The sequence below is a fragment of the Malania oleifera genome, chromosome 1, assembly GCF_029873635.1.
Source record: "Malania oleifera isolate guangnan ecotype guangnan chromosome 1, ASM2987363v1, whole genome shotgun sequence".
Classification (NCBI taxonomy): Eukaryota; Viridiplantae; Streptophyta; class Magnoliopsida; order Santalales; family Ximeniaceae; genus Malania; species Malania oleifera.
In genome coordinates this window covers 121,433,588-121,459,629 of record NC_080417.1, presented here as the reverse complement: position 1 = coordinate 121,459,629, position 26,042 = coordinate 121,433,588, and the positions used below count along the sequence as shown (strand labels likewise).

General features: G+C 36.7%; 1 protein-coding gene across 1 annotated transcript in view; it reads left to right on the top strand.

The window, feature by feature from the left end:
* LOC131163965 (uncharacterized) overlaps window positions 1–26,042 on the top strand; it is a 119,846-nt gene that overhangs the window by 41,469 nt on the left and 52,335 nt on the right. Inside the window, exons 6-10 of the mRNA XM_058120833.1 lie at window positions 8,278–8,396; window positions 8,506–8,578; window positions 11,155–11,375; window positions 11,464–11,508; window positions 12,943–13,039. Of these exons, the coding sequence (XP_057976816.1) occupies window positions 8,278–8,396; window positions 8,506–8,578; window positions 11,155–11,375; window positions 11,464–11,508; window positions 12,943–13,039 (555 nt within the window). The remainder of the gene's footprint in view (window positions 1–8,277; window positions 8,397–8,505; window positions 8,579–11,154; window positions 11,376–11,463; window positions 11,509–12,942; window positions 13,040–26,042) is intronic.

Sequence of the window (26,042 nt, the reverse complement as noted above, 5' to 3'; positions counted from 1 at the left end):
GTAACTTGACGTAGATTTTTAGGATACTAGAGGATAGAAAAGAAGTTGGTTACACCTGTCATATGGTCAGTAGCAGCAGAGTCGATAATTCAAGGACTAATGGGACTGTGGGAGAGATACCGGATGACATATAAACTGTAGGATTACCCTTCTGAGCAAAAGATGCGCTGTATAATGAGATGCTTGATACTGTAGGAACCTTGAATACTCTTCCTCCGAGATAGTCATAGTATGCTGTTCACCCGAACAAGTGTCTGACGAGGGAAACATGTGATATCCATATCCTTTGTGCCACGGTAAAGGTATACTATGATAAATTAGCATGACTTGCTTTGTTTTGCATTAAACAAGTTCGTACTAGCCATGTTGTTTATTAATTGAGTTGTGTTAATTGATATTGGAAATTCCATTTGACTTATTGGTGGTACTGTGGTAGGAGGGGCTAAGATGAAAGCAAATTATAAGGGATGTGCTAAAACATGAACAACATAAGAGTTGGGGAAAAAAGAGGGAAAAAAAAATAGGGCATGTTGAAACTAGGTATGACACCTGGCAGCACTACTAAACAGCAGGAGCCACATGGCAGCTCTAAGAATCAGCAACGACAGCTACTGCACAGATAACAGCACTACAGGACTCTTGTTCTCTGTCATGTTCCTGTTCTTGGCATGTATCAGCCGTGACCACCTAAAATTTGATGTAGGCGCTAAGCCTAGTCAAGAATTTATTTTGCTGAACATTTGTTGAAAACACGATATATACATATATTTCATAGAACAACTAAAAATGTTTTACTTTTAGCGATAGGCCCTTTATATTGGGCTGTACTTTACATACAAAATTTTTTCACACTTCCTAGTCTACATGCATAATCGCCAACCAGATATATGCTTGGTATTCATATTGTCTTCCTGCCAGACCGTAATACATGTCAAAAATGGCAGTCTCTTGGAGAACTGAATAGGTGTGGCTCTCCTTCAATTCAAACCTGAAATTATTAAGGAATGTGGTGAGAAACGACAAACTCAGTCAGCTTTTTTAAATCCCCCTTAATCAAATAATGATTTCAACACTTTAACATATGATTTCTTATATGCATGTGTAATCATAAGGTGCATAAACAAGCTTTTTATACTGAGCAATGTGCATGTATGCACTCTTTATTTAAAGCAAAATCTTCATCTAAAGTAAGCATCACAAAACATCCAAATTGCATGCTTTTACACATTTTTTTCAACATAGCAGCTGTCCAACTAAGTGCACATTTTCTCTCAAACAAGTCCCAAATTCCAGCTTGGCAAACCACCACTTAATGTGGAAATACCAACAAGGACCAAATTCCAGCTTGGCCAACCACCGCTTAATGCTGAAATATCCTTCGGAGGTTTAGGGCTTTTCACCCAAGAAAGACGCACAATCCCTACTTGCTCAAATTTCACAATATCACAGCCACAACAACAGATGGTGATAGTTGTTCAACACAACATCAATTCAACATATGCATACACAAGCTTTGTCATAGCAAACATAACAATCATCCTTGCAAGGTATGCAGCTATGATAACCAAAGAAAACATTTATGCAGCCATATCAAGTAATTAGAAATAACAAGCTTGAATTTCCCTTATTAGGATTCATCTCTATGCAAGTTTCTACCCTTATTTCATTTGAATACCCAAAATCCCTAGGTGAAAAAATGAAAATTAAGAACACTTACCTTGGTTTTCAACTTCTTCAACTTAATTTAAGTTTCCCTCTGAATTTCCTATGCCAAGTGTCTCCTTCTAGGCTGGAAACATGGCAGGATTGCAGCAGCTGGTGGCAACTGGCAACAAGGGTCCTGTAGTGTTGTCATCTGTGCTCTAGGTGTTGGCTGCTGGTTTTCAGAGCTGCCAGGTGGCTGCTGCTGGTTAGTAGTGCTGCCAGGTGTCACTCCTGGTTTCAGCATGCCCCATGCTTTTTTTCTCTCTCTCAATTTGCCCGAACTTCTTATGTTGTTCATGTATTTGGCATATCCCTCATAATTTGTTTCCATCTAAGCCCCTCCTAACACTAATAAGTCAAATGGGATTCTCAATATCCATTAACACAGCTCAATTAATGAATAACATGGCTAGTATGAACTTGTTTAATGCAAAACAAAGCAAGTCATGCTAATTTATCGAAGTAGTTTAAATTTGCCATGGCCTAAAGGGTTGGTTATCACAAAACACATATTTGGGGTTGGAGGTCGCCATCCCAACACACACACAACCTTGATATATAATCAGAAATACACAGCGAACAAAATGCTCTTGTAATTCCCAAAGTGAACTTATGGACCAACCAAAACAACCATAAGTGAGCTTTCGAACCAACCGAAACAAACACAAATGAGTCAACCACTGATTCAACTACGAATGAGTCACCAACAACTGGATGTAGCACTGCCATAGCCTTACAAAATCAATGTATAAATGCTGCCACTGCTCCAAGAGACTCACCAATGAACTTTTACTTAGAGGGAACGACGACATAAGATTGCCATGAGTGCATGTTTGAAATGGTTGAATTTTTGAAGAAAAAACATGCATAATAGCTTGATATTATGGTCTATGGAAGTAATCAAGACATGCTGCAAAAAAAAAAAAAAAAAAAAGAATGCTGGAAAAGGTGGCCGGAATTTGTGTCACATGCTGGTGCATGAGGGCACATGAGGAGGTTCCCAATGATGGGGTTTTGCAGATCTACAGATCAGAGGGTTTTGTTGTTGGTCATATGGTTGGTTTTGTGAAATATGGAAGGGCTTTGAAGGTTTTGAGAAGGGCAGCAATGGCCAGGGAGTGCCCCAGTGACGGCTGAGTTTTCCAACAATCTCTGGACTTGTTTCTAGGCTGTACAAGTGTGGTTGATGTTGGAAATATAATAGAAGGAAAAATATTCACTGATAAAATTAATACTAAATAAAAATACAAATACTAATCAAAAGCTGAGCTGTGGATGGATCACTATCCTTAAAGCTGATTTTGCGCCTACAGAGAACATTTCTCGATGCATATAGTCACTGCGTGGATGACCTCCAGGATTACCCAGCTGGCTCGGTTTTGTGTGCGCTCACAAATGCCAGAGCTATAGGAGTAGTTAATATTTTTAAAACATTAAAACTAATATATTAAATTTAACGTATACTTAATTAAAATAAAATATGACAACTGTTATATAATATTTATTAAACAGATATTTTTTTAATTTGAAACATCCAACATAAATATCAACAATGCCCCACATGGTTCAAATTTTAAAAAATCAAAGAAAGATAAAAATCGACATTGTGTAATTACGAGATGTAATGCATTGGATGACAATACCTTTTAGTTTGAATTGTACTTAGAGAGAATATGTTATGAGTGACAAGAACTTGGTGAATATTAAATTCTTGAACCAATTTCTTTTAGTATAATACTATAAACATATCACTCACATAACATCTCTAGACATAAAACTCCTATGGATTGGTACAAATATGCCATGCACCATACCTGGATATTCATGTGTGCTCTAGACAGTTTTAACCCAGTAAACTTTCATAGGAAGTGGCTCCACTTCCACACGCACATAGGTAAATCCATCTAGTGTGTTACTGCAACTAAATACACCACCTAACAAAGGATTAAATTTATTAAGAGAACTCAGCCTCACAATCGTTTTAGTTGCACCATTCAAAACACCATAGGGATGATAAAAAAAATTAATAGTGCTCACCAAACTACTCAATGACTTTTTATTACCCATTGAACCTAATTCATGGGATCTCCAATCATATAGGTTGGGTTGCCATTATTATTAGTTTATGTTAAAGGCTTAAGACATATCCCCCTTGATGTTTATTTTCTATTAGCTTTTTAGCTAGTCCTTTAGTTAAGGAAATCATTAATCAAATAGTTGTTTCTCAATTCTCATATTTTGATTCTATTGATACTAGGTGCTCCCACTTTTTTGTAATCGTAGTAATAATAGCCCAATTTGACTATTTAGTTAGTTTAGGTTAATCCATAAATATGTTAACTAATGCTTTGATAATGCACCACAAAATTACACATTTATGTGTATGAATTTTCATGTTCCAATTCATTTCCTCGTGCCATTTGTGACACATTCCAATTAGGTGATTTCATCACCACAGTATTGTTCCCATGCAAAAACTGTGCCTTATTTTCACCTATCTTGCTTTGCAAAAATATTAATAATAATTATCAAACATATTAATTTAATTACATATTTATGCACCATGGTCTGTTTCACATATGAATGAATGTCAAAACAAATGAACCCCCACAATTAAAGATAATAAATTTTCCTGCCTTACAAAAATCACATTATCGTATAATTGAGAAAATAAAAATTATAACTTTTTTCCATACACTTAGTGAAATAGAATAAAATATTAAAATGTTGTCTATTGAAAAATAATGGGAAATAATAGTGTAGTCTCATATATGCACATATATATCTCCCATTTAATAGCAGCCGACTTTAAGATTGTTGAAAATATAATAGAAGGAAAAACATTCACTAATTAAATTAATATTAAATAAAAATACAAATACTTACAAGAAGTTGAGGCGTGGAAGGACCACTATCCTTAAAGCTGACTTTGCGCCTAAAGAAAACATTTCTCGGTGCATATTGTCATTGTGCGCATGACCTCCAGGATTACTTAGCTAGCTTGGTTTTGTGTGCACTCACAAACACTGGAGCTATATGAGATGTAGTGTAATTTAGTTATCTAACAAAATATAAATCTCAAGAAAGAGTAAAAGATAAGGTTATTTTGAATAAGGAAAACGATATCTTGAAATGAAGCTGGATCACAGTTTGTATAGGTAAAAACCGTAAAATTAAATATCCAGCATCATAAATACAAAACATTAAAGTAGTAGTTAATATTTTAAAAATGTTAAAACTAAAATATTAAATTTAATGTAATTTAATTAAAATAAAAACCGGGAATTTTTATACAATATTTATTAAACATATATTTTTTTATTTGAAACATCCAACATATATATCAACAGTTGATCCTCCTACATTGACTGATTTGCGTAGATGGCTTGGTTTAGGGTTTGATTTGGGGGTGATGGTAGTGTTTAGGTTGGATCTTGCTTTGATGCCATGTTAAATAATTGAGTATAATGGAAGACCCAGCCTCAATGATAGGTCGCTCCCTCTATTCATAATATATGCCAAGTACAATACCAATGACCATAATATCTTCACTAACTCACATTTACTGACATAACTAACACATACTAATAATGCTAAATGACCAAATAACTGTCAATAGGATTATCTAGCGTAGTTTTAAAAATTGGTGCATAATGGCCGTTACAGGTATTACATAATGGTATGATGGTTTCGAAGACCATTATGGGGTGATATCTTAGAGGTACTCCTGTTCACAGCCATAACGGTTGTTATGGTCTATTATAGTACCACAATGGCTATTATGGGCTGTTGTGGGTTGTTATGGGCTGTTATAGTGCCGATTGGTAATGAATGACTAAAACAGGTTTTTGAGTCGTGCTTTTGCATTTTCCTCTCTTTTCCCTTTATTGAAGCTTAGGAACTCAATTTTAAGTTGATTTATTTAGTTAGTGATTTTTTTATTGAAAAAAATAATTTTGGGGTTTATTTTCCTTGACATAATATGTATTTTCTATGCTACTATAAAGGGGATTTTCCTTTTTGGTGTTCTCTTTCAAAAATGTCAAATTTATCTCTATAACTATCAATGATTATTCCAAAATACTCCATTAACTACTCACAACTCTTCCAAAATACCCTTATAATTATATCAAATTTATCCCTATAATTACTCATAATTATTTCAAAAGACCCCTATAACTATCTACAACTATTGCAAAATGCCTATTTACTATTTAATTTTTTATTATTTTCTTTATAATTTTTTAAAAATTTTAAAGAATAGAAAGTCATAGTGTGCGTGTCCATGGCTAGTTTTAATAACTACCATTCAAGTAAACCCAACTTTTTCTCTCATTAAATTACATATGTTTGTATCCTAAGTTCTTTCAGTTCTGTTTTATTTTATTTTATTTTTTTCTGTTTTTCCTACACCTAGTTTGGAGATAAAAAAATATGCTCTACTGCATGCATTTTTTCCTTGTTTAACATATGAGCATTCTATATTTTATATTTCGGATACGAAAAATATCATTAAATTCTAGAAGAGTACAAAAGGTGGCATTCTATATTTTATATTTCTTATTTTGAATTTCACTTGTAATCAATAAAGTAGAGAAAAGTAGCAAATGCATGCTTCTTCTTGCCAATAGCAACTAAAGCACCGAAATGACATCCAATTCTTGTAGTATATGTTATTTTTAAAGGGATTAATTTACTAGAAATCATTAGTATATAGGATTCTAGGATCGAAACATGTGAGTCTATATGTTTTTTAAGAAATTTTTTAATGCTTAAAATGAATTCAGAGATGCGATGTTTGTTACCCATTACGTAACGTCTGTGATGGCTGCACCTGTGACACCACAACCTTTACCATTACGCGGACTGTTACCATGATTTAAACCCATGTGTAGCTCTGTATTTTGCTTTAGCATTTACCCTTGCAACTGTAATCTATTTCTTACCATGGCAAGTGACAAGATTACAACATATGAAGACAGGCCTCTGATCTTCAGCTAAAGTAGCCCAATAGGCATCAGAGAATCCCGCAATATCAAAGCTCCTACTACACTTGTACACCAACCTTTTATCAGCAGAGCTTCTGAGGTATCTCGGGATCCTACATACGGCATCCCAAAGTTGCCTTCTTGAGATTTTCCATAAACTAACCACTCCCACAACAATGAATATGACAAATCTATTGACATATTTAATAAGTTTTCTGAGAGGCTTTTTATATTAATGCTTGTTTCTAAAATCTGGTCCATCATCCTTGGATAACTTCACATTTGGATCTAGGGGGCTATTAGGTGATTTATCTCCCAGCATATTGGTTTCATTGAGCAAACATAAAAGTAAATTTCTGTTGTGACGAGCTTAACCATTTACTTGTTCTAACAATTTCAATGCCAACTTGCCTAATAAACAATGAAGCATACCCAGGCCCTTGATTTGGAGTTACTCTAAAGCCAACACTAGACATCTCCAATTTCTTGAGAGTTAGTGCCTGTTGATGATAATATCATCAACATAAATTGGCAGAAGCAACACACCTGTCTCCATCATTTAGACAAATAGAAAACGACTAAAGTAGTTTTGGATAAATTCAAAAGCATTAGCTGCCATCCTTAACTTGTCAAACCAGTCCTAGTAGATTGCTTAAGCCCGTAGATAGCCGTATGCAACTTACAAACCTTGCAACTCTCCCCTTGGGATATGTTTCTTTTTTAGGCTAAGATTTTGTAGGAATGGACTAGCTGAATGGGATTGGATTGGAGTGGACAGGATAATTATCCCATCCCTTGTTTGATCTGCCATCTATAAGGGATGGGATAGGACGTAGATAGATTTTTTTTTTTTCACCTTTTGATTTGAATGCCTTTTTAATTCCCTTAGCCTCAGCTGGTTGGTGGGGGGAGAGACTGGCCAACTCTAGCCAAACTGAGGAGGCTAAGAAGCCTTCCACTGGCCCATCCAATGCTATTGTTGTGTGCAATAAACATAGGCTAAGAATGTCTAGCCAAGACCAGCGCATGAAACACACTCACTCTTGAGCAATATACCTGGAGGTTTTTCCATGTACACCTCTTCTTTTAGGTCCATGCAAGGATGCATTCTTAACATCTAATTGACATAGTGTCCAATCAAAATTACTGGCCAAGGAAATCAAAACTTGAAGAGAATTCAATGGCACCATAGGCGAGAAAGTTTGAAAGAAATCTACTCGCTACATAGATTGCATATACTAAGGACTTCTAAGTACAAGTTCTAGTACTTTTTGAATGAGAAATGGGCAAATCTAAGTCTAACTTAGGTGGCTTATGACTCAAATAACCTTAAAAATTATTTGGTTAAAAGTCATCCCAAGTACCCTCAGCCATTGAATGTGCTCTCATTTACATTAGAATTTCAATTACCATCCATTTCTTGACGTTCGTGTGCCCTTTTTTTGGGGGGTGCTTTTTGGGAAATGGCATGAGAATCATCTATCATAGAACTATTACTTTCCCTGCACACTTAAATCCTTTTCCTCCATGCTGTTGCTGTATCTTGGTTATGTGAAAGCTGTTAAAATTTGATGCTTATTTGCAGGTATTGGAGAGAGATTTGGCTATTTTCGGATTCTTTATTGCCTTGGGTAGAAGCACCCAATCTTTTTTATTTGCAAATGGTTTTGATGTCATAGATGATCCCATTGAAGGCTACATAAGGTAAGAGCCTTGGTACTTGTTTTTCCTCATTTGAGATGACACTTTTTAAAGTTTTTTTTCTTTTCTTTTGGTGTTTATCTCCCTCTCTCTCTCTCTCTCTCTCTTGCAGATACCTTATTGGGGGCAGTGTGTTATACTATCCTCAACTTTCATCAATAAGTTCCTATCAACTGTACGTAGAGGTCAGCATACTTCGTTTTCAGTATTTGTAATTGTTGAGTCATGAGTGTAAATCTGATTGGCACTTGGGGGGGGGGGGGGGGTGGGGGAGGGCATAGGGTGGGGTTTCAATTGGGTGTAACAAAAATTTAGGAGACCAATGAATATGAAAGTCCCAAGAGAAATCATCCCAAATGGGATAGGAGGAAATGGATTCATTGTGCAAAGAGGACAACCCATGCAAATGAGGAAAAGAGTTGTAAAATGAAGAGTCACCCACCCAAATGTCCTCCAAAAACTGAATGCAGAACCCACAACCCAAAATAAATTTAATACAAGGTGTGAAAAGAGGATATATCTGCGAAATACACTTCCAAGGGCTCTCCAGAGAACATGTTAACCCCACATTAGCATCCCACCCATTTCCCTGCTAGCTAAATTTACATCTAATAACTTTGTGCCAAAAGGACGGTTTGCCTAAAGGAAAACACCTAAACCCTTTATCCATTGAGGTAATGTTTTTGGACACCAACCAACCAAGGTCCAAACCCCCTCTTTTTTAGACCTACAAATTAACTTCCAACTCACCACATGATCCCTTTCTCCCCCATCCCAGGCATACGAAATCTCTCATGACTCTGCCAATATTTCTAGCCATCCCACTGGAATTCTAAAGATAGACGAAAAATAGAGAGGACTACTTGGAAGATAAGGCTGAATGAAGGTGATACTCCCCCTCCCTCGAGAAAATATGACACACTTCCTCCCATCTAACCACTTGAGACACTTTCTCCACTGCATAATTCGAAAACACAAGTGACCTTGGATTGCCACCTGAAGGAACACCTATGTAAGTAAGAGGCCACTGTAGAATAGCACGACCAGCTAAAGAGGTCAGCTCCAAAGCTCTTTCCCTGCTCACATTAATACAAGCTAAACCACCCTTCCCCAATTTTTTTTTTTTTTTAAAGCACAATCATCTAAAAAAATTGCAAAATAGTAATCACATTTAATTGATACTCCTTATGATCCTCTCAGAAGAAAATGGTATTATCCACAAATCGAATAACACCCTCATTCCTCAGCTCAATCTTTCAAATAAAACCTCTATCTACAGCCCTATGAGCCAATATACTCGAGGCATCTAGCACAAGAACGAACAATAAAGTTGAAAGTGGATCCCCTTGCCAATGCCACTCAAAGCTTTAAACCAGGATTTAGGCTCTCCATTTATAATCTAAAAAAGTAGCATTAGACAAACACCCTCTCATCTACTGTGATTGTTTGTATGGTTTGTTTAATAGTTTGGCTATTGCTTCTCATCTCTTCTTCTGCTGGTCATTTACCTGTGGCTTATGCAGCAGGATGTTTGGGCTTTTTGGACCAGTTTGAGTTTGTTCGAAGACTCTGGAAGATCTTATGGCCATTCTTTTGAGGTTTTGGGAAGAGTAAGGATGCTGTTTGGTTGTGGAGTTGTGCAGAGTTCTCTGTTTCGTGGGGGCTCTGATTGGGATTGAATGCACATATTTTGACCGTAATGGGGAGGAGTAAGGATGCTGTTTGGTTGTGGAGTTGTGCAGAGTTTTCTGTTTCATGGGCGCTCTGATTGGCATTGAATGCACATATTTTTAGTGTAAAGGGGATGAATGTATCTTTGCTTTAGGATAGGATATGTTGCATGGCATCTCTATTGGCTTTTAAGGGGACGTGTTTTGCAGATGTCCAGCAGGACTGAAGGGCCTTATATTTTGAATCCTTGATTGCATTTTTTATCCTTTTGACATTTTGATTTTTGATTTTTTATAATTTTTTTGTGGGTTTTTTTTTTTTCTAACATCTTTCCTTTTATATATATATATATATATATATATATATATATTTATAAAACTAAGTTTCTTACAGCATTTCTCCTCAAGTTTAAATAGATTTCCTTAACGTAAAAATATCTTTATGTTAAGGAAATTTAAATCTAATTCATTATTCCAGGAGTTCTTTTGAAGTCCATGTTTGAAATCAAATATTTGAAAGAATATTCTCTTTAAATAACTTACCCAAGATAATAGACTGAAAAAGACTCACAAAGATACTCTAATTTAATTCAAATTCAAAATCAGTGAGGGGATAATTTCATTAAATATATGTTGCACAAATAATCTAATAAAAAATAAAATAAATGTTTATAAAAATACCCAGAAAACTCTGCAGCTATGAACAGCTCATATAAGCAGTGATGTCTCGTTCAGTCAGTTAAAAACATATGCAAATTTCATATTTCTTGCGTATCATTTGACAAACATGGCATGTTTGCTGTATAAATTGGATGAATCGTACAAGTCAACTAGCACAAATTTCATTCAATAAATAGTGCATTCTTACGTGGGGAAATATTTTTCTTTTTTGTAATCAAATCAATCCTCTAGAGTTGTAGTGATAATGCAGAAACAACTAGATGCACCATAATTTCACACACATAATGCAACAACTAAAGTAAGAAGATAGAGGGAAGAGAGGGAAAATGGTATTGGTTTCACTATCAAGTACCAACTGCTGACATATCATGTTCAGGCATAATTTCTAATATCTAATTTCATTTCCATAGGTAGTTTGTGAAGAGCTGGATTGGCTTCCTTTCTATCGAGGCAACATGGCAATCTCAAAACAGTTCCATGGCCATAAAAGTAGACAACAGGGTCCACCCAATACTGAAGCTATCCCGCAGGTATTAGATGTTTGCTCTTATTGGATGCAGAGTTTCATAAAATACAGTAAATGGCTGGAGGACCCGTCTAGTGTTAAGGCAGCAAGATTTCTTTCTAAAGGGTAATTGAACCTATAATTCATGAATACTCGAACAATTAAGAGCTATATTGAAGTGCTTAAGCAGAATGTTCTGTTTTCAATTCCACAGGCACACAAAGCTATTGGATTGCATGGGAGAACTGGGGATATTAAAGTAAGCAGATGAAAGCTAAACATTGATATATATATATATATATATATATATATATTTCACATGCTCACATGCATGTACGCACACCCCCACACCCACCCAAGTACACATAATCACATGCTGTACACCTCTATTCATGTTACGGGTGAAATTGCATGAGTAATTAGTTATGACTGTATGTAACACAAATATTGACAATATACTAAAGGTTAAGTACTTCAGCTTCACTCATGCACTTGATTGATCCGAAATTTAAATTATTTTTATTTTAAATATTTCAAATTACTGTGCAAGGAAAGAAGAAAAGAGAAGAGGTATTTATTTTTTTCCTGTTTTGTTCAACTAATGGGAGTGAAAAAAAGAAAGAAAGAAGATGTTTGGCAATTTTACGGTATTGTCTTTGTGAGGGAAGTGCAGGATGATGAGGCATGATAGTATATAAAATAGAAAATTTTACCAAAAAAGAAATATAATTTTTTAAGATTAATCCTGTTGAACAAAATCCCATTATATGCAGAACAAATCTATGTGCACATCGAAATCCTTGGTCACACCACTTTTATTGGTCATGTTTTCGTTAGAAATAATCTATCCATATAAAAATTAAATGACATACGTGAGATTTGTGATTTTAGGAACTTTTCTACTTTGTTCAGGAAAATAATTGCCTTTTTGCAAAGTTATGAGTTGGTTTCTCTTCTTTTCTCTTCAAATCTCTCTGATTTGGGAAGGGGAAAAAGTGGCCTTTTTCTCCCCCTTTTTTCTCTGCACTTCTTTCTTCTTCCCTCTTTATGTGAACCAAACACAAGAAGTAGAGAAACTATTTTTTTCTCTTCTCTTGTCTCCTCTTCCCCAACCAAATGCACTCGTAATGTTAGGCATATGGAAGTTGACCAAGGCACATCTATTAATATGGCTAAGGCAAATGGAAAGGCTCTAGGGTCTTGGAGAATCTAAGACTTGGATCCCAGTAAAAGCCTAAATACTTGAGCACTAAAACCATTGATGTTCATAGTCGCTGCCTGTCTCTCAGTGCATTTGAGCAACAAGAAGCAAACACAAGCTTCCCAAATCTGTGCTTGATGGGTCCTTTTTCATAATTATTTCTTGGCAGAAAAATTTGATAGTGGAATTTAGAGAAAATATACCTGGTTGAACTTGACATTGTGGTTATGAAAGGAGGTTGCTGGGGCTGACTTTTCTTGGATCACTCCTTTGCAATTCTTATGACATGACACTTTTGTCTCTTGTTTATAGTTTTATTGTTTCTATTTTTCTTATTTCTAGGTGGTTGATTCACACAGCCAAATCCATGATAAAACAGGAATCATTTTGGCCATCTCTGTCCGACTATTGAATTTCCTTAATTTGAATTCATAACATCACCTTTGTTTAAAATGTTTAATTGTAGAACATGCTGTGATTGTTCTGATATAGGAATGAAATGAAGGAAAATAGTGCTAAGAATTTTGTTGAGACAGCTGGATCTGGACCTTCCTCACAGATTGCACAAGAGCTGGGTTCTTTTGATAAGGTATCCATCATCTATTGTAAAAGACATTTATTTCAGATCACTTTGACTGTTTGTCACTCACCCGTTACCAATTTCTCTCATTAAATGAATATTGAACTGCCTATCTACCCTGTTTGTCATATGTGAATTGTCTATTTTACCTGTTTTTGTTGTGTATTAGATTCCTAAATTTCTCCCTCATTTTTTATCCATGAGAATCTAGATTCTAAGGACTCTGGTTCCCAGCTGGACAGTCATAGATCTGACAGTTTGTTGGCCTTGATTTTATAATTTGGGAAAACCGTTTGATGAAACTTTTGAAATTGTTTTTCCATTTTTTCATTGTGCATTCTTGTGAGATTTTTTAATGCTATTTGGAGGCTTGGAGCAATGTTTTTTTAAAATGCTAGAAGAGGGAAAAAGTTTTCAAAATTTGTTGGCCCATTTTAAGAGTGACCCTACATAGCGAAGTGTTAGGAGACAAATTCTCTCTCTATCTCCCTCTCTCAAAAGAAATTTCTGTGTCTTACTACAGAAAAGATCCTTTTGTCACCAATTTATTAAGGAGTTCAAATGAATAAGAGATGGAGTGTCTGTAGTGCTCCAGGCCAAACCCTGTAGCCTGAAAACTTTTGAGCTGGTCAGCAAGACCGGGCTTTATTGGTCAAGTTACTTGATAGTAGCCTTGCTAAATTATAAGGAACAAAAATCTTCCCTCCGCAGGGAGTTTGTGAACTGGTGTATCGCAATATTCACCACTCAAATACCCAACATTTCCCCACGTTGTAAGCTGATGTCAAAAGCCTAGTCTCATTGTAGTGGGACACAAATTTGCTTCGCTCTACTGTCTAGTTCCCCATGTGATAAAATGCATTTGTGCCATGTGTTTGGCTGTCTACTTGAGTTAAAGTAAGAAAGGTGCTACCCAGTTTTGATATAATTTGTAACACGAAAAATGTTTATGCAAAGTCACGTTGTAGGTGGTTTGCCCTAACTTATAAGCCACTTAAATGTTCTCTCCAAAGATGATGTAGAATTAGGAAATGGGCATCACAGAGTTTATCTTGATTTTCAGTCAAACTTATAAATGAAAAAGGAAAGTGCAATTTTGCTATTTGTTAAATATGACGCATTAATATTTTGAAATTTCATAATCTGCCTGTCACCTGTTTCTTCATTGCTCATTTTCTTGGAGCTCTCAATCAAAGTATTTGGAGAGTTGATTTTCTTTCGAGTTGGTGGAAGATTTTAACTACTTTTTTAAAGGATTTGGAAGGAGTAGAGATGGTTCTGATTTGTTGAGGTGTACATTCTTATTGCTGTTTTGTGGGGTATTTGGTTGGAGAGGAATGCTTATATTTTCTCGGGAAAGAGGATGTATTTCTCTAGCTCTGGGATAAGATTTAGTATGTGGCAATGCACTTTTGCAGCTGGTCATTTTAAAGGGTTTTCTTTTTCTGATCCTCAGCTTGATTGGTTGACAGTACAGTTTTTATGTTTTCTCAGACTTTTCTTTTTGATTTTCTTCTTGTTAGAAGAAAATATGCTATTAATAATTATGCTATTTGAGTGAGGGGTTTTTGTTGTTTGGTTCTTTTTAATTCTTAGTATAGAAGAGGGCAGATCTAGGGCTGTATGTATGGTTCTTTTTAATTATTAGTATATAAGAGGGCAGATCTAGGGCTGTATGTATGGTTTTTTTTAATTATTTGTATATAAGAGGGGCAGATCTGGAGCTGTATCTATGCTCCCGGAAACTGCCGCCTGTTTGTTCCTCTTCTTTTCTTCTCCTCTCTCTCTCTCTCTCTCTCTCTCTCTCTCTCTCTCTCTCTCTCTCTCTCTCTCTCTCTCTCTCTTCTTCTTCCATTCTTCTCTCCTCCATCTCTAACTTTGGAGCATGATATTAGAGCACTGAGCTCCTGTGAATCTGATTTGTGTGAGCTTATTTTGGATGCTGTGTTTTTCTGTTTTTTTCCTTACTTTCCCTAACCAGTTCTCAAATCTGATTTTCTGTTTGGTTTTAGAGTCGCTTAGGGACACTCCTCCTCTCAGTTAGGCTGTGCAGCATCCCTGATAGGATGCTGTGTGTGTTTGCAGTGGTTGCTAATATGAAGTCAGTTATACCCTGTTTCTGGTGTACAGCTGCTGCTGTTCTGCTGTTCAGCGTGCTGGTTGTAGCATGATAGTGTTGTTTTGATTCTGGTTGTATTCATGATTGATTGCTTTCAATCTCTTATCAGTTGCTGGTTGGTTTTGGTTGGTGTTTGATGATTTTCTTTCAATCGCTTATCAGTTTGCTGGTTGGTTTTGGTTGGTGTTTGATGATTTTATTTCAATCTCTTATCAGTTGCTGGTTGGTTTTGGTTGGTGTTTGATGATTCTGTTTCCTATTCTTGCCTGAACTCACTTCTAGTTGCTGCCAGCCATAATACCTGTAGTTGCTGCCAGGTTATCTATTAAGTGCCTACAGTGCTTTGTTGTGGTTTTTCCTGTTCTTTATGGTTAAGCAATTCCTAATAGGATATTGCAACTTCAGTTCTGTGCTCATACCTGTCTCGTGAAGTTCTGGACCTTTGAACTCTTGAAGTGCTGTTCTATGCCAGTGTGTGTTGCTTGATTGTGCATTGTTTCTCTGCTGTTCATTCCCATACGGGTAGATTGCAGTGTTCTGGAGGTGGTTTTAATGGCCTCTGCAGAGAGAGCTTCTGATATTGTTAACGTACAGGTCACACCCATCAAATTGGTTGGTTGCTCCAACTACGTGTTGCAGTCTCAGCGTGTGTATATATTAATGTATAAGCAAATCCAAGTATCTTGTGCATTCTCCTCTCCAGACTTGAAGGATTATGAAGATTGAATGAAAGAGAATGACGTATTGCTTGTGTGGTTGCAGAATAGAACGGATCCACAAATTGCTGCAAACATGATGTTTCATACAACAGCCAAGGCCGTATGGACTGATCTCATGAAAGCTTCTCACAAGATAAACATCAAACTCATGTTTTTGACTTATATGAGAAATATCTTCAAATATGACCAAGAAGGTAGGTCCTTTAGCAATTATTGTAACATTCTGAAGGATATGGCAAAGGAACCCAACATCTATCTCCAGTGCTGAGATACTTAAGAGACAAGAAGCAAAATTCTTGGCTGCCAAGTTTCTGTCTGGGTTGAGGTCTGAACTTCAACCCATTGACAATCAGATTCTTGCTCGTTAGTCTATACCATCTATGAATGAAGCATATGTTAGAGTCCAATGGATCACCAAAGATGGCTTGCAGTCTTTATGGTCAGCATTGCCTCTAACGTGGTACAGGAATTTTTGGAGGATATGGGGTTGATATGTTCTTGTGAAAGTCCTTGGGAGGGTATTTCGCAGTTATATCCTCTTTTTATTCCTCATTCAAATTTGATTGTGGTAAATAGGTTTTGTATGTAGTTTTAGGAAGACATTTGGGTGGGGGGTGGGGGCGGTTCTTCTCTTTACCCATCTTTTCCCCATTTCTATAGATTGTCCTCTTTGCACAATGAATCTATTTCTTCATTCTTTATTTCCAATGAGATGGTTATTATTGAGATTTTCATTTTCCCAAGGCTCTTAATGATAGGGAGGTGTTGGAGCTCGCCCTCTTATCACGTTTATTGGATGGTAGGCTTCTTTCTGAAAGGAGAGACTATTGGTCCGATTCTTGATTCTTCTGAGGGAGTATGCTTGTAAACCTTTATGTTTTTGGAGCATTTAACCAATAAAGACTTGTATTTCCTGCTCTTCATATATCTATTTGGAAGGCTAAAGTCCCTCAAAGTTTAAGAAAGTCCCTCAAAGTTTAAGGCTTTTATTTGTTTGGTTGTTCTTAATAGTGTTAACACTAACAATCTACGGCAGAGTAGGAGGTCTTTCAAGGCTTTATCTTCGAATGTATCGTCTCTCTTTTTTTGAAAATTCAGATTTGCTTCCCACCTGTACTTTTGATGCTCCTTTTCTTGAAGGGAATGGAAGAATATTTTTGGCTTATATTGTGAGAGTTGGGTTTATCCTAAGTCGATGGAGGATTTGTTGGCTATCTATAGTTTTTGGAAGGGGTAAAGGTGGTTTGGCTTCATGGAGGTGTGTGACTTTCCCAGTTTTGTGGGAGATTTGGTTGGAGCGGAATGCTAATATTTTTATGGGGAAGGATATTCTGTTGGAGTGGAATACTCATATTTTTATGCGGATTTAGTTAGAGCAGGCTGCACATTGTAGGTGTTTGCAGCAGGATTTTTAAAGGGTTTTCTGTTTGGGATTTATGGTGCAATTGGTTGGCTCTGTTTTAATTTCTTTTTTTTGTTTTTTGTTTTTTTTTTCCGTTATTGTATCTCTTAAGAAGCATTTCTTGTGCTCCTTTTTGTACTTCTTAATGCAATCTCTATTTTTTTTTTTTTTATCAAAAGAAAGAAGGAAAATTGAAGGGTGAGGACGAGGTTTGGATGGTGGTCGTGGCAAAGGTAGTGTATTGGGATAAAGAGTTCATCGTTTCAATTCTCGGCAATCATGCTGTTGATCACTTGATCTTGTCATGTGTCTTCTTCAGTTCCTACTTGTGATGTTTCGCTGGATTAGTGTGTGCCCTTTTGGGTTATCCACCCTATAAAAGACTGCAAGATGTTTTTTTAGTGTTCAAGTCTTGTTTTGTGTAGTTTGCATGTCAATTAGAAAAGTATATTTAGGACATTTTTTCCCATCTAGAATTGAGTCTCATAGTAAATCATTGTTTTCTATTATTTATTCACATATTTGGTGTTGTCAAGAATATGATTTGTCATCAATATTTTGAGTCTTTTTGTATGATTTTTTGCATATGACCAAGATCTATTTATTAAGATGGCCACTCTAAATTTCTTAATATATTACTCAATTCTACCTAGAAAAAAAACCTAGTTTGTCCTTTGTATCAAATTTTTTCTAGTAATGCACTTGAAACTGTTTAAAATGAGCTTTAGTCTTTTGTCTTGGCTAGAGGGATTATTCATCAAACACTATGTCTACATTTCCCTTAGAATGGAGCAGTTGAATGGAAAAATAAACATTTTCTAGACATAGCACAATCTTTGCTCTTGCATATGCATGTTTCTAAATTTTTTTTTATCAATGCTCTTTCATAACCTATTTTCTTTAAGTGTTCGAGGGGGACAAATTTCCTTTTCTATCGTGTATCCAACAACATACATGTTCTCTATTGTGCCTTGTGTCTTTGAGTGATCATATTTTGTTCACGTTGCATGTATTAGTCAAGACAAGTTCTCTCCCCTTGTGCTATTAAATGTGTTCTTGTCGGTACTTGAGAATAGAGAAAGTATATAGATGTTCCCCACATTTGTAGGAAATATGTTAGTTCAAATGTTACCTTTTTTGAGTTGTCATCTTATTTCTCTAGTGGCAATCCTCCTTGGATCAATCAATTTTGAGTGCATCAATGATTTCTAGTCCTATCCTCCTATTCCTACCATTATCCCTCAAGAGAAAGCTTCCACTGCTCTTCTAAATCCATTAGTTATTGACCCAAAGAAACAAGAGAAACAATGGATGGTTTATGAAAGGCCAAAAGAAAGCACAAACATCACTACCACCATCCAGCTACTTGTTTTGCCCTTAATTGCTTTTTGACTTTTTGTTATGAAGATGATTTGGATTTGCCATTCATTGGAAAGGTACCCGAGCATGTACTTAGCAATCCTAGTTGCTTACTCATATTGCTAATTATGTTTCAGTTCTTCGCCTTGCTAGTCCTCTGCTTTATTTTGCCTTGTCTATTTCCTTTGTCCTATCCCTTCCTCAAACATTGAACTGCTTCCTGGGTGAAACATGTAATGAATGTGGATATGGATGCCTTAACCACTTGAGGACAAGGGACTTTGTGGATCTTCCTTTTGGTAAAGAGTTAATTAGACGTTGTTTGGTTTATACCATTAAATATCTTTTTGTGAATCTATGGAATGGCTTGAGGCTTAATTGTGTGCCAAAGGGTACACCAAATGTATGGTATTGATTATCTTGATACTTTCTCTTTTGACTATTATATATTGATCTTGTTGGCAGTTAATTTTGATTGGCTTTTATAGTAGTTAGATTTGAAAAATGCTTTCTTGTATGGAGATTTGCAAGAAGAGGTATACATGATCAATATCTGTGGTATGTTGCTTAGGGGGAGGATGGTAAGGTTTTTAGGTTGCGCAAGGCCATTTATGGTCTTAAATCTTGAGTATCTCCTTGAGCTTAATTTGACAAATTTTGTATGGTGGTCGCTTTGGTTTTATTGACTACTATGATCATTCGTTCTTTGTTGCAAAAAAGGAGACATTTATGGTTCTTCTAGTAGTTTATGTTGATGATATCATCATTGGTAGTGACCAAAGCGAGATTGAACATGCCAAGCAATGGTTGCAAGAAAAATTTCAAATCAAGAAACCTTGGACTTTCTAAGCGAGATAGGGATGTTGGGAGCTAAAAATGCTCCCATGGATACCAAAGTGAAGTTATTTGGGGATGTTGGTGATCGAATATTTAAGACAAAAAATCGACATAGGTAGTTGGTTTGGTAAGTTAATCTATCTATCATCCCATCGTTACACTTGGCATATCTTGTGGATGGTGAGTTAGATTATGGAAAATGTCAAGCAACTCTGGTTGGTTTTTTTAGGATTCTACGCATCTCAAAGGCTCTTTTGGTGGAGTTTGATTAATAAATGTAATAGAAATTGTGAGATGATTGGATACTTTGATGTAGATTGGGTTGGCTTTAGTGATGATCAAAGGTTTACTATGGGATATTATACATTTGTGGAAGGTAATCTCATTACATGGCATATCAAGAAACAAGCTAATGTAGCAAGATCTGGTGTTGAAGCAGAACCAAGCTATGGCTCATACTAAGCCTATGTGGTAGAAGTCTCTTATGTTATAGATGGGATTCTTGGTTATGAAACCAATAGATTTGTTTTGTGAGAATCAAGTTGTCATTTATATTGCTAGAATCCCATGTTTCATGATAAGGCAAAGGGCATTGAAGTTGACCTTTGTTTTTTGAGCGGCTATGAGGACTCTATTTTGGTGATGTTTAAAATTTCATTGCCTAATGGTTTCGATAGGTTCCTAATCTCAGTAGATTTGGAACTTCACTTTCCCCACGTGACTCAGAGTCTACTTCATAGGCCCATTTCAGATAACTTCCCTATCACCCTGAACACTAAGGGAGTTAAATGGGGGCCAACCCCCTTTCTCTTTGAAAATATGTGGTTAAAGCATGATGGTTTCGGGAGTTGGTGAAAACTTGGTGGTCCTCTATTCAAGTCACGGGGAAGGCTAGTTTTGTGCTTGCCACAAAATTGAGAGGTTTAAAAGAAAAACTAAATATATGGAATAGAAGCACTTTTGAAAATGCCCAAGCGAAGAAGACTGTTATCCTTGATGGCATCAAAGAACTTGATGACTAGGAAATAATCCAGGGTTTTGATGATGAACAAATGGCCAAAAGAGCTCTGCTTAAGAAGGAATTGAACGAGGTAATTAATCTTGAAGAAATATCTTGGGGGTAGAAATCCAGAGCTTTATGGCTTAAGGAGGGGGAGCATAGTACAAAATTCTTTTATTGGACAGCAAGTGCTCATCGTAGATTTAGCACATTATCCAACATTGAAATTGGGGGAATCACCTTGACAAAGGAAGAGGATTTTAAAAAAGGTGTTTGTGATTTTTACTATGACTGATTTGGAGACCTATAGTGGATGGTATCAATTTGAGATCTCTCAGTTCCTACACTACGGGGTGTCTTAAGTGACCCTTCGATGAAGCAGGTCCACCAAGCTCTTTAAAATTGCAAATAGGGATGAAGCACTTGGACAAGATGGTTTCTCCTTGGCTTTCTTGTAGGTTAACTGGAGCCTTCTCAAGCACAACATATTAAATGTGGTCAAGGAGTTTCATATATCAAGAATGTCAGTTGTTTCAATACCACCTTTGTCACTCTTGTTCTAATGAAAGTTAAGGTTGTTAACATCAAGGATATCAGCTATATTAGCTTGTTGGGATGCATTTATAAAATCATTGCCAAATTCCTAGCTGAGAGGATAAAAAATGCAACACCGAAAGTCATTGGTTAGTATCAACATGCTTTTGTGTTTGGAAGATAGATTATGGATGCCGCCCTTATTGCTATGAGGTGGTGGATGCCTATCTGATGGAGGGAAAAAAGGAGTAGTTTGCAATCTGGATATGGAGAAAGCATTTGATCATGTCAACAAGGAACTTTCTTCTTTATCTCCTCAGGAAAATAGGGCTTTTGGTATGTGGTGTAGTTGGATTTCTCAATGCATGAAAACTCCAAGCTTCTCATTGCTCATAAATGGTTGCCCTTCTGATTTCTTTTGCTCCTCAAAAGGCTTGAGACAGGGGGATCTGTTGTCCCCTTTTATGTTTATTTTGGTTATGGTTGTGCTGACCCTCATGCTGATGAAAGCTACTAAAGGAGGGATCTTTAGAGGTTTCAAGGTGGGTTGAAATGGAAGGCTTACAAAAGTTTCTCATCTCCTTATTATAGATGATATTATCATTTTTTGCAAAGATGATCCTCTTCATATCGTCAACCTCCAATGCATTTTTGTTAGGGTTTGAGGCTGTTTCAGGCTTGGTAGTGAACCTTGGTAAAAGTGAGCTTATTCTAAGTGGTGAGAATAGGGGAGGGGGGACCTTCCTGCTAGTCTTTTGGGTTGCAAGATGGAATCTTTTCCCATTAATTACCTTGGTCTCCCATTTGGAGCCAAATTTAAATATAGATGAGTTTGGGACCCGATTATAGAGAAGTTTGAAAGGAGATTGGCAACATGGAAAAGAAATTTCTTATCAAAAGGAGGCAGACTTACCCTCCTTCCCTTAATCGAGCACAATTGCTAGGAGATTGGAGGGAGTATAAAGAAGATTTCTTTGCGGAAGCTTAGGGGTGGAGTTAAAATATCACCTTATTAGATGGGTAGTGGTTAAACAAACATATATTTGGGAGGTTTGGGGCTGGAATCCCTCATCACTTTTAATAAAGCCCTCCTTGGGAAGTGGTTATGGAGGTTCATAAGGGAGAAAGACCAATTTTGGTGGGATATTATTGTTTCTAAATATGGGCTCAAGCATAATGGTTGGATAACATGCATGAGTAGGAGACCCTATGTAGTGGGAGTTCTTAAATCATTAGGAAAGGATGGGATGATATTTTCTAATTTGTCAGATTTCAAGTGGGAAATGGGGCCACATTTACTTCTAGCATGATGTGTGGCGCAAGAACACGAATCTTGTAGCTGCCTTTCCTTCCATCTACATCTTGGCTTGTGAAAATGATTCCATTGTTTGTCATCATCTCCAAATCATCGATCAAGGAATTTTTTGGAATATTTCTTTTAAGGAATGTGGCATATTGGAAATTTCATGCACACTCTGACTTTTAAAGAAATTTCTATAACTTACGTAACCAAAACATCCCCAATGAACCAAAATAGGCTTTGGACAAAAATGGTATTTTCTTTGTTAAATCTTTCTACAAGAAGATCTCCTTGATGTGAAGTGTGAACAAATTACGACAACTCCCCTTGAATTCATATTTGGAGGACAGAAGCTCCTTCAAAGGTTGTCTTTTTTGTTTCGGAGTCCACACATGGAAATACTTTAACCCTTGACAATCTGCGGAAAAGGGGGCTTACAGCCACAAGTAGATGCTTTATTTGTATGGTTGATGCAAAGTCAGTCAACCATATCCTTCTCCACTACTCTGGGACAAGGAACTTGTGGAATATGGTTCTATAATTTGATTGGATGTCAGTGGGTTACTGCAAATACTCTTGGAGGGGAGATTTGGGCTTGGAAAGGCATCAGAGTCACCGTGGTGAAGTGAAAGTCTCTAAGTCTCATCCCTTTCTCCATCTTTTGGTGTGCTTGGGAAAAAAGAAATAAGAGAGCCTTCAAAGATACAATTACTCCGTTTTAGATTTACAAAGAGTAGTGGATTGCTGTTGTTTCCAGCTGACTTAGCGGGCAAATTGTTAGAGATTTTAATGTAGTCCTTCATGTTTGCGACACTCTACGGAGTGGTTGATATTTTGTACCACGAGACGACATCGCTTTAGTGCCCTGCTCATATAAATTTCTCCTTACTGATCCCAAAAAAATTATTAAAAAAAGACATTGTCTAATGGTTGCAACTTGCAACCTTGGGTTAGGTTATATTTATGCACCTCTAACTTTGAGGGGGATTGTTAGAAGAGAATATGCTGTTTTAGTAATTATATGGTTTGAGTAGGGGTGTTTTTGTCTTTTGTGCCTTCTTATCGTTAATATATAATAGAGCAGTCTTCAATCTCTATGTATGCTTTACTCTTTAGAAACCATTGCCTAGTTTATCCTCTTCTTTTCTTCTTCTCACCTCCATATTTAGCTTTACAAGACTTCTCTTCTAAGGAGGATTTCTTATGCTCCTGTATTTTCTCTTCTCTCTAATAAAGTTTTTTTTTTCTCTATGAAGAAATAAATAAATGAATAGTGGGGGAGTCTCACTTTGACCAGTAGTCATTTCACTTGGGCTCAAAGGGGATAAAAAGACTTCTTGTATTGATAGTTTACCAATATTTAGGAAGATGTTTTGTGAATGTTGTTCAATAGGTCTTACTTAGGCTTGTTTATGAAAATTGTCAAGTGTTTTTTTTAAGATTCCAATCTAGTTTAATGGCATCTCATCCTATTTAGATTTGAAAATATGTGGTTGACACACCCTTTCTTTTGGGAGCATACCAAGATTTGGCAGAGAGAGCCAATTTTAAAGGTGGGAGGGTGTTAAATTGATGAGAAACTTGACATTAAGCAATTTTAAGCTGTGGAATAAAGAGGCCACATATAAGAGTCAAAAAAAAAAATGAAATCTTTATCAAGATTTAAGGTCTAGACAAGTTGGAGGAGTGTAGGTTGTTGGGTGAGAAAGAGTTCGTAGGAGTGATTTGGAAATGCTTCTTTTCAGAGAGAATATTAGTTGGCAACAAAAGTTTGAGGATAAAATGCGTGAAGGAGGGGGGTTATAACTCAAGATTGTTTCATAGAGTGACCGAGTGGCGGAGAGAGTTAGGTTGTTTGGTGAGAGATCATGAGCAAATTGGTGAGGTGATCATGTACTTCTATAGGAACTTATACAAGTCTATCAGCGAGAATTGATGTTAGAGGGATTTGATTGGAGTCCATTGGGGGGAATAAAGTTGTTTGGTTGGGAAGGCCTTTTGATGTTGAGGAAGTTATGGGGCATGTGATTTAGATGGATAGTGATAAAGCTTTGAGACTCGATGGTTTTATGATTGCATTGTTTTGGACACGAGGTCTCTCTCTTTCTCTACCTCTCGTTCTCTCTCTCCTTGTCCATGATATCCTCTTTTTTCATTGACCATGATATTGTTCGACCACCATGATGGAGAAAAATCTCCAGTGATTGGTACAAATTGAAGGTAAATCCTTTGATTTGAGAATAGAGAGGTCGAGGGTAGGAGATTTTGTGGTTTTCATTGAGAAGAACGAGAAAGAAAATTAATGGGTGAGGGATCTTATGTAGGTGAGATACAATTGGTTTGAAGAATGTGACTTTGTTTTGGCCTAGGTTAAGTAGTTTTGTTCAGAGAAAGAAATTTGGACGCTTCGATTGTGTGGTGGTGAATGGTGATAGGGCCAAGCTGGCTTTGCAGGTTTCTCGAGTTATGAGTCCAGTAATCTTCAATTTTTGTTCTTGAAGGGTTGAAAGGAGGTAGTTGGAGAAATTTCGTGGAAGAGCTTCAAGATTGAATACAAGCTTTAGAGGTTGGTATAGAAGAAGAAAAATAGGGGAAGATTTGTGGAGTGAGATCATTAAGGGAAAATCTCCTTTGGAGTCATCCGCGCATAGATCGAGGTGCACTAATCGTGGGAATAAATAAGACTTCCAGTGTGAAGGCAGTCCAGTAGTGGCAGCACAGCGCGATCAAGGGGAAATGATGATGATGGTGGTTTGGTGAGATACAGATCTAGGGTTTCCTGCGAGTGAACAATCAATGAAGATGGTGATGTTTGGGCCATAGTGATGTAGGACAAGTATGACCTTGTGAAGACCCTTGCTGGAAAATAATTAAGAAGAGTTGGGTTAAGGAATTGTAGGGTTAAGTTAGTAGTTTATTATGTGTGTTTAGTATTACTTAGTATAGGATTATGTGTATTTGGGGGTTGTTTGTAACATTTGTGTAAAGCAAGGGTATATTTGTAATGTAATGTTGTTTTAGGGGTGTGTGTAATTTCATGTAAAGAGGCTTTCTTATAAATAGTGTGTGGAATCCATGTTGTTGGCTGTTATTGATGAATGTGAATTGGAATTGAACGTGAGTTTTCTCTGGTATCTCCTCTCTCCTCCTTTCCCCTTCCTTCCTCTCTTCTAATTTCTCCATGGCTGCAGAACCTGCGTGCTGCTCCTGAATCACAGAGAGTAGTGGACCTTCTATTCCTTATTCTGTAGATTTATTGGGTAATGGATCTCATCAGGTTATTGGGCCTAAGAATAGTGGGCTTCAGAGTAGTGGATTTTTAAGTACAGGAAGCGTTGTGTGGGCTTGCTGGGAGAGGGCAGGGCATGCTTTCACTAGACTTGGCCCATTTAGCGAATTGTTGTCACTGTTTTACTGAAGAAGCCCAGGTAAATCAGGCAGAGGGGATTACAGAAGTAGCTTTCTTTTTTAACAAAACATATGGAGAGTCCCAGGTACAACCTGTCGGGGACTCTCGTATGGATAAATTGGTCTCACCCTCTGATAATGCGGATGCCATGCTAATGGATAAGAGGAGAAATTATTATTTGGCAACTTCTTATTCAATTGTAACTAGTCTTTTTCTGGAAATATCTTTGCAAAATCAGAATGTTGGATTGTCAGGAGCGGGGGATCAACAAATTGTTGAGAATTCTCCTGAGGAGCAGGAGATGCAATCAGATGGAGCCAGAATGAGGAAAGC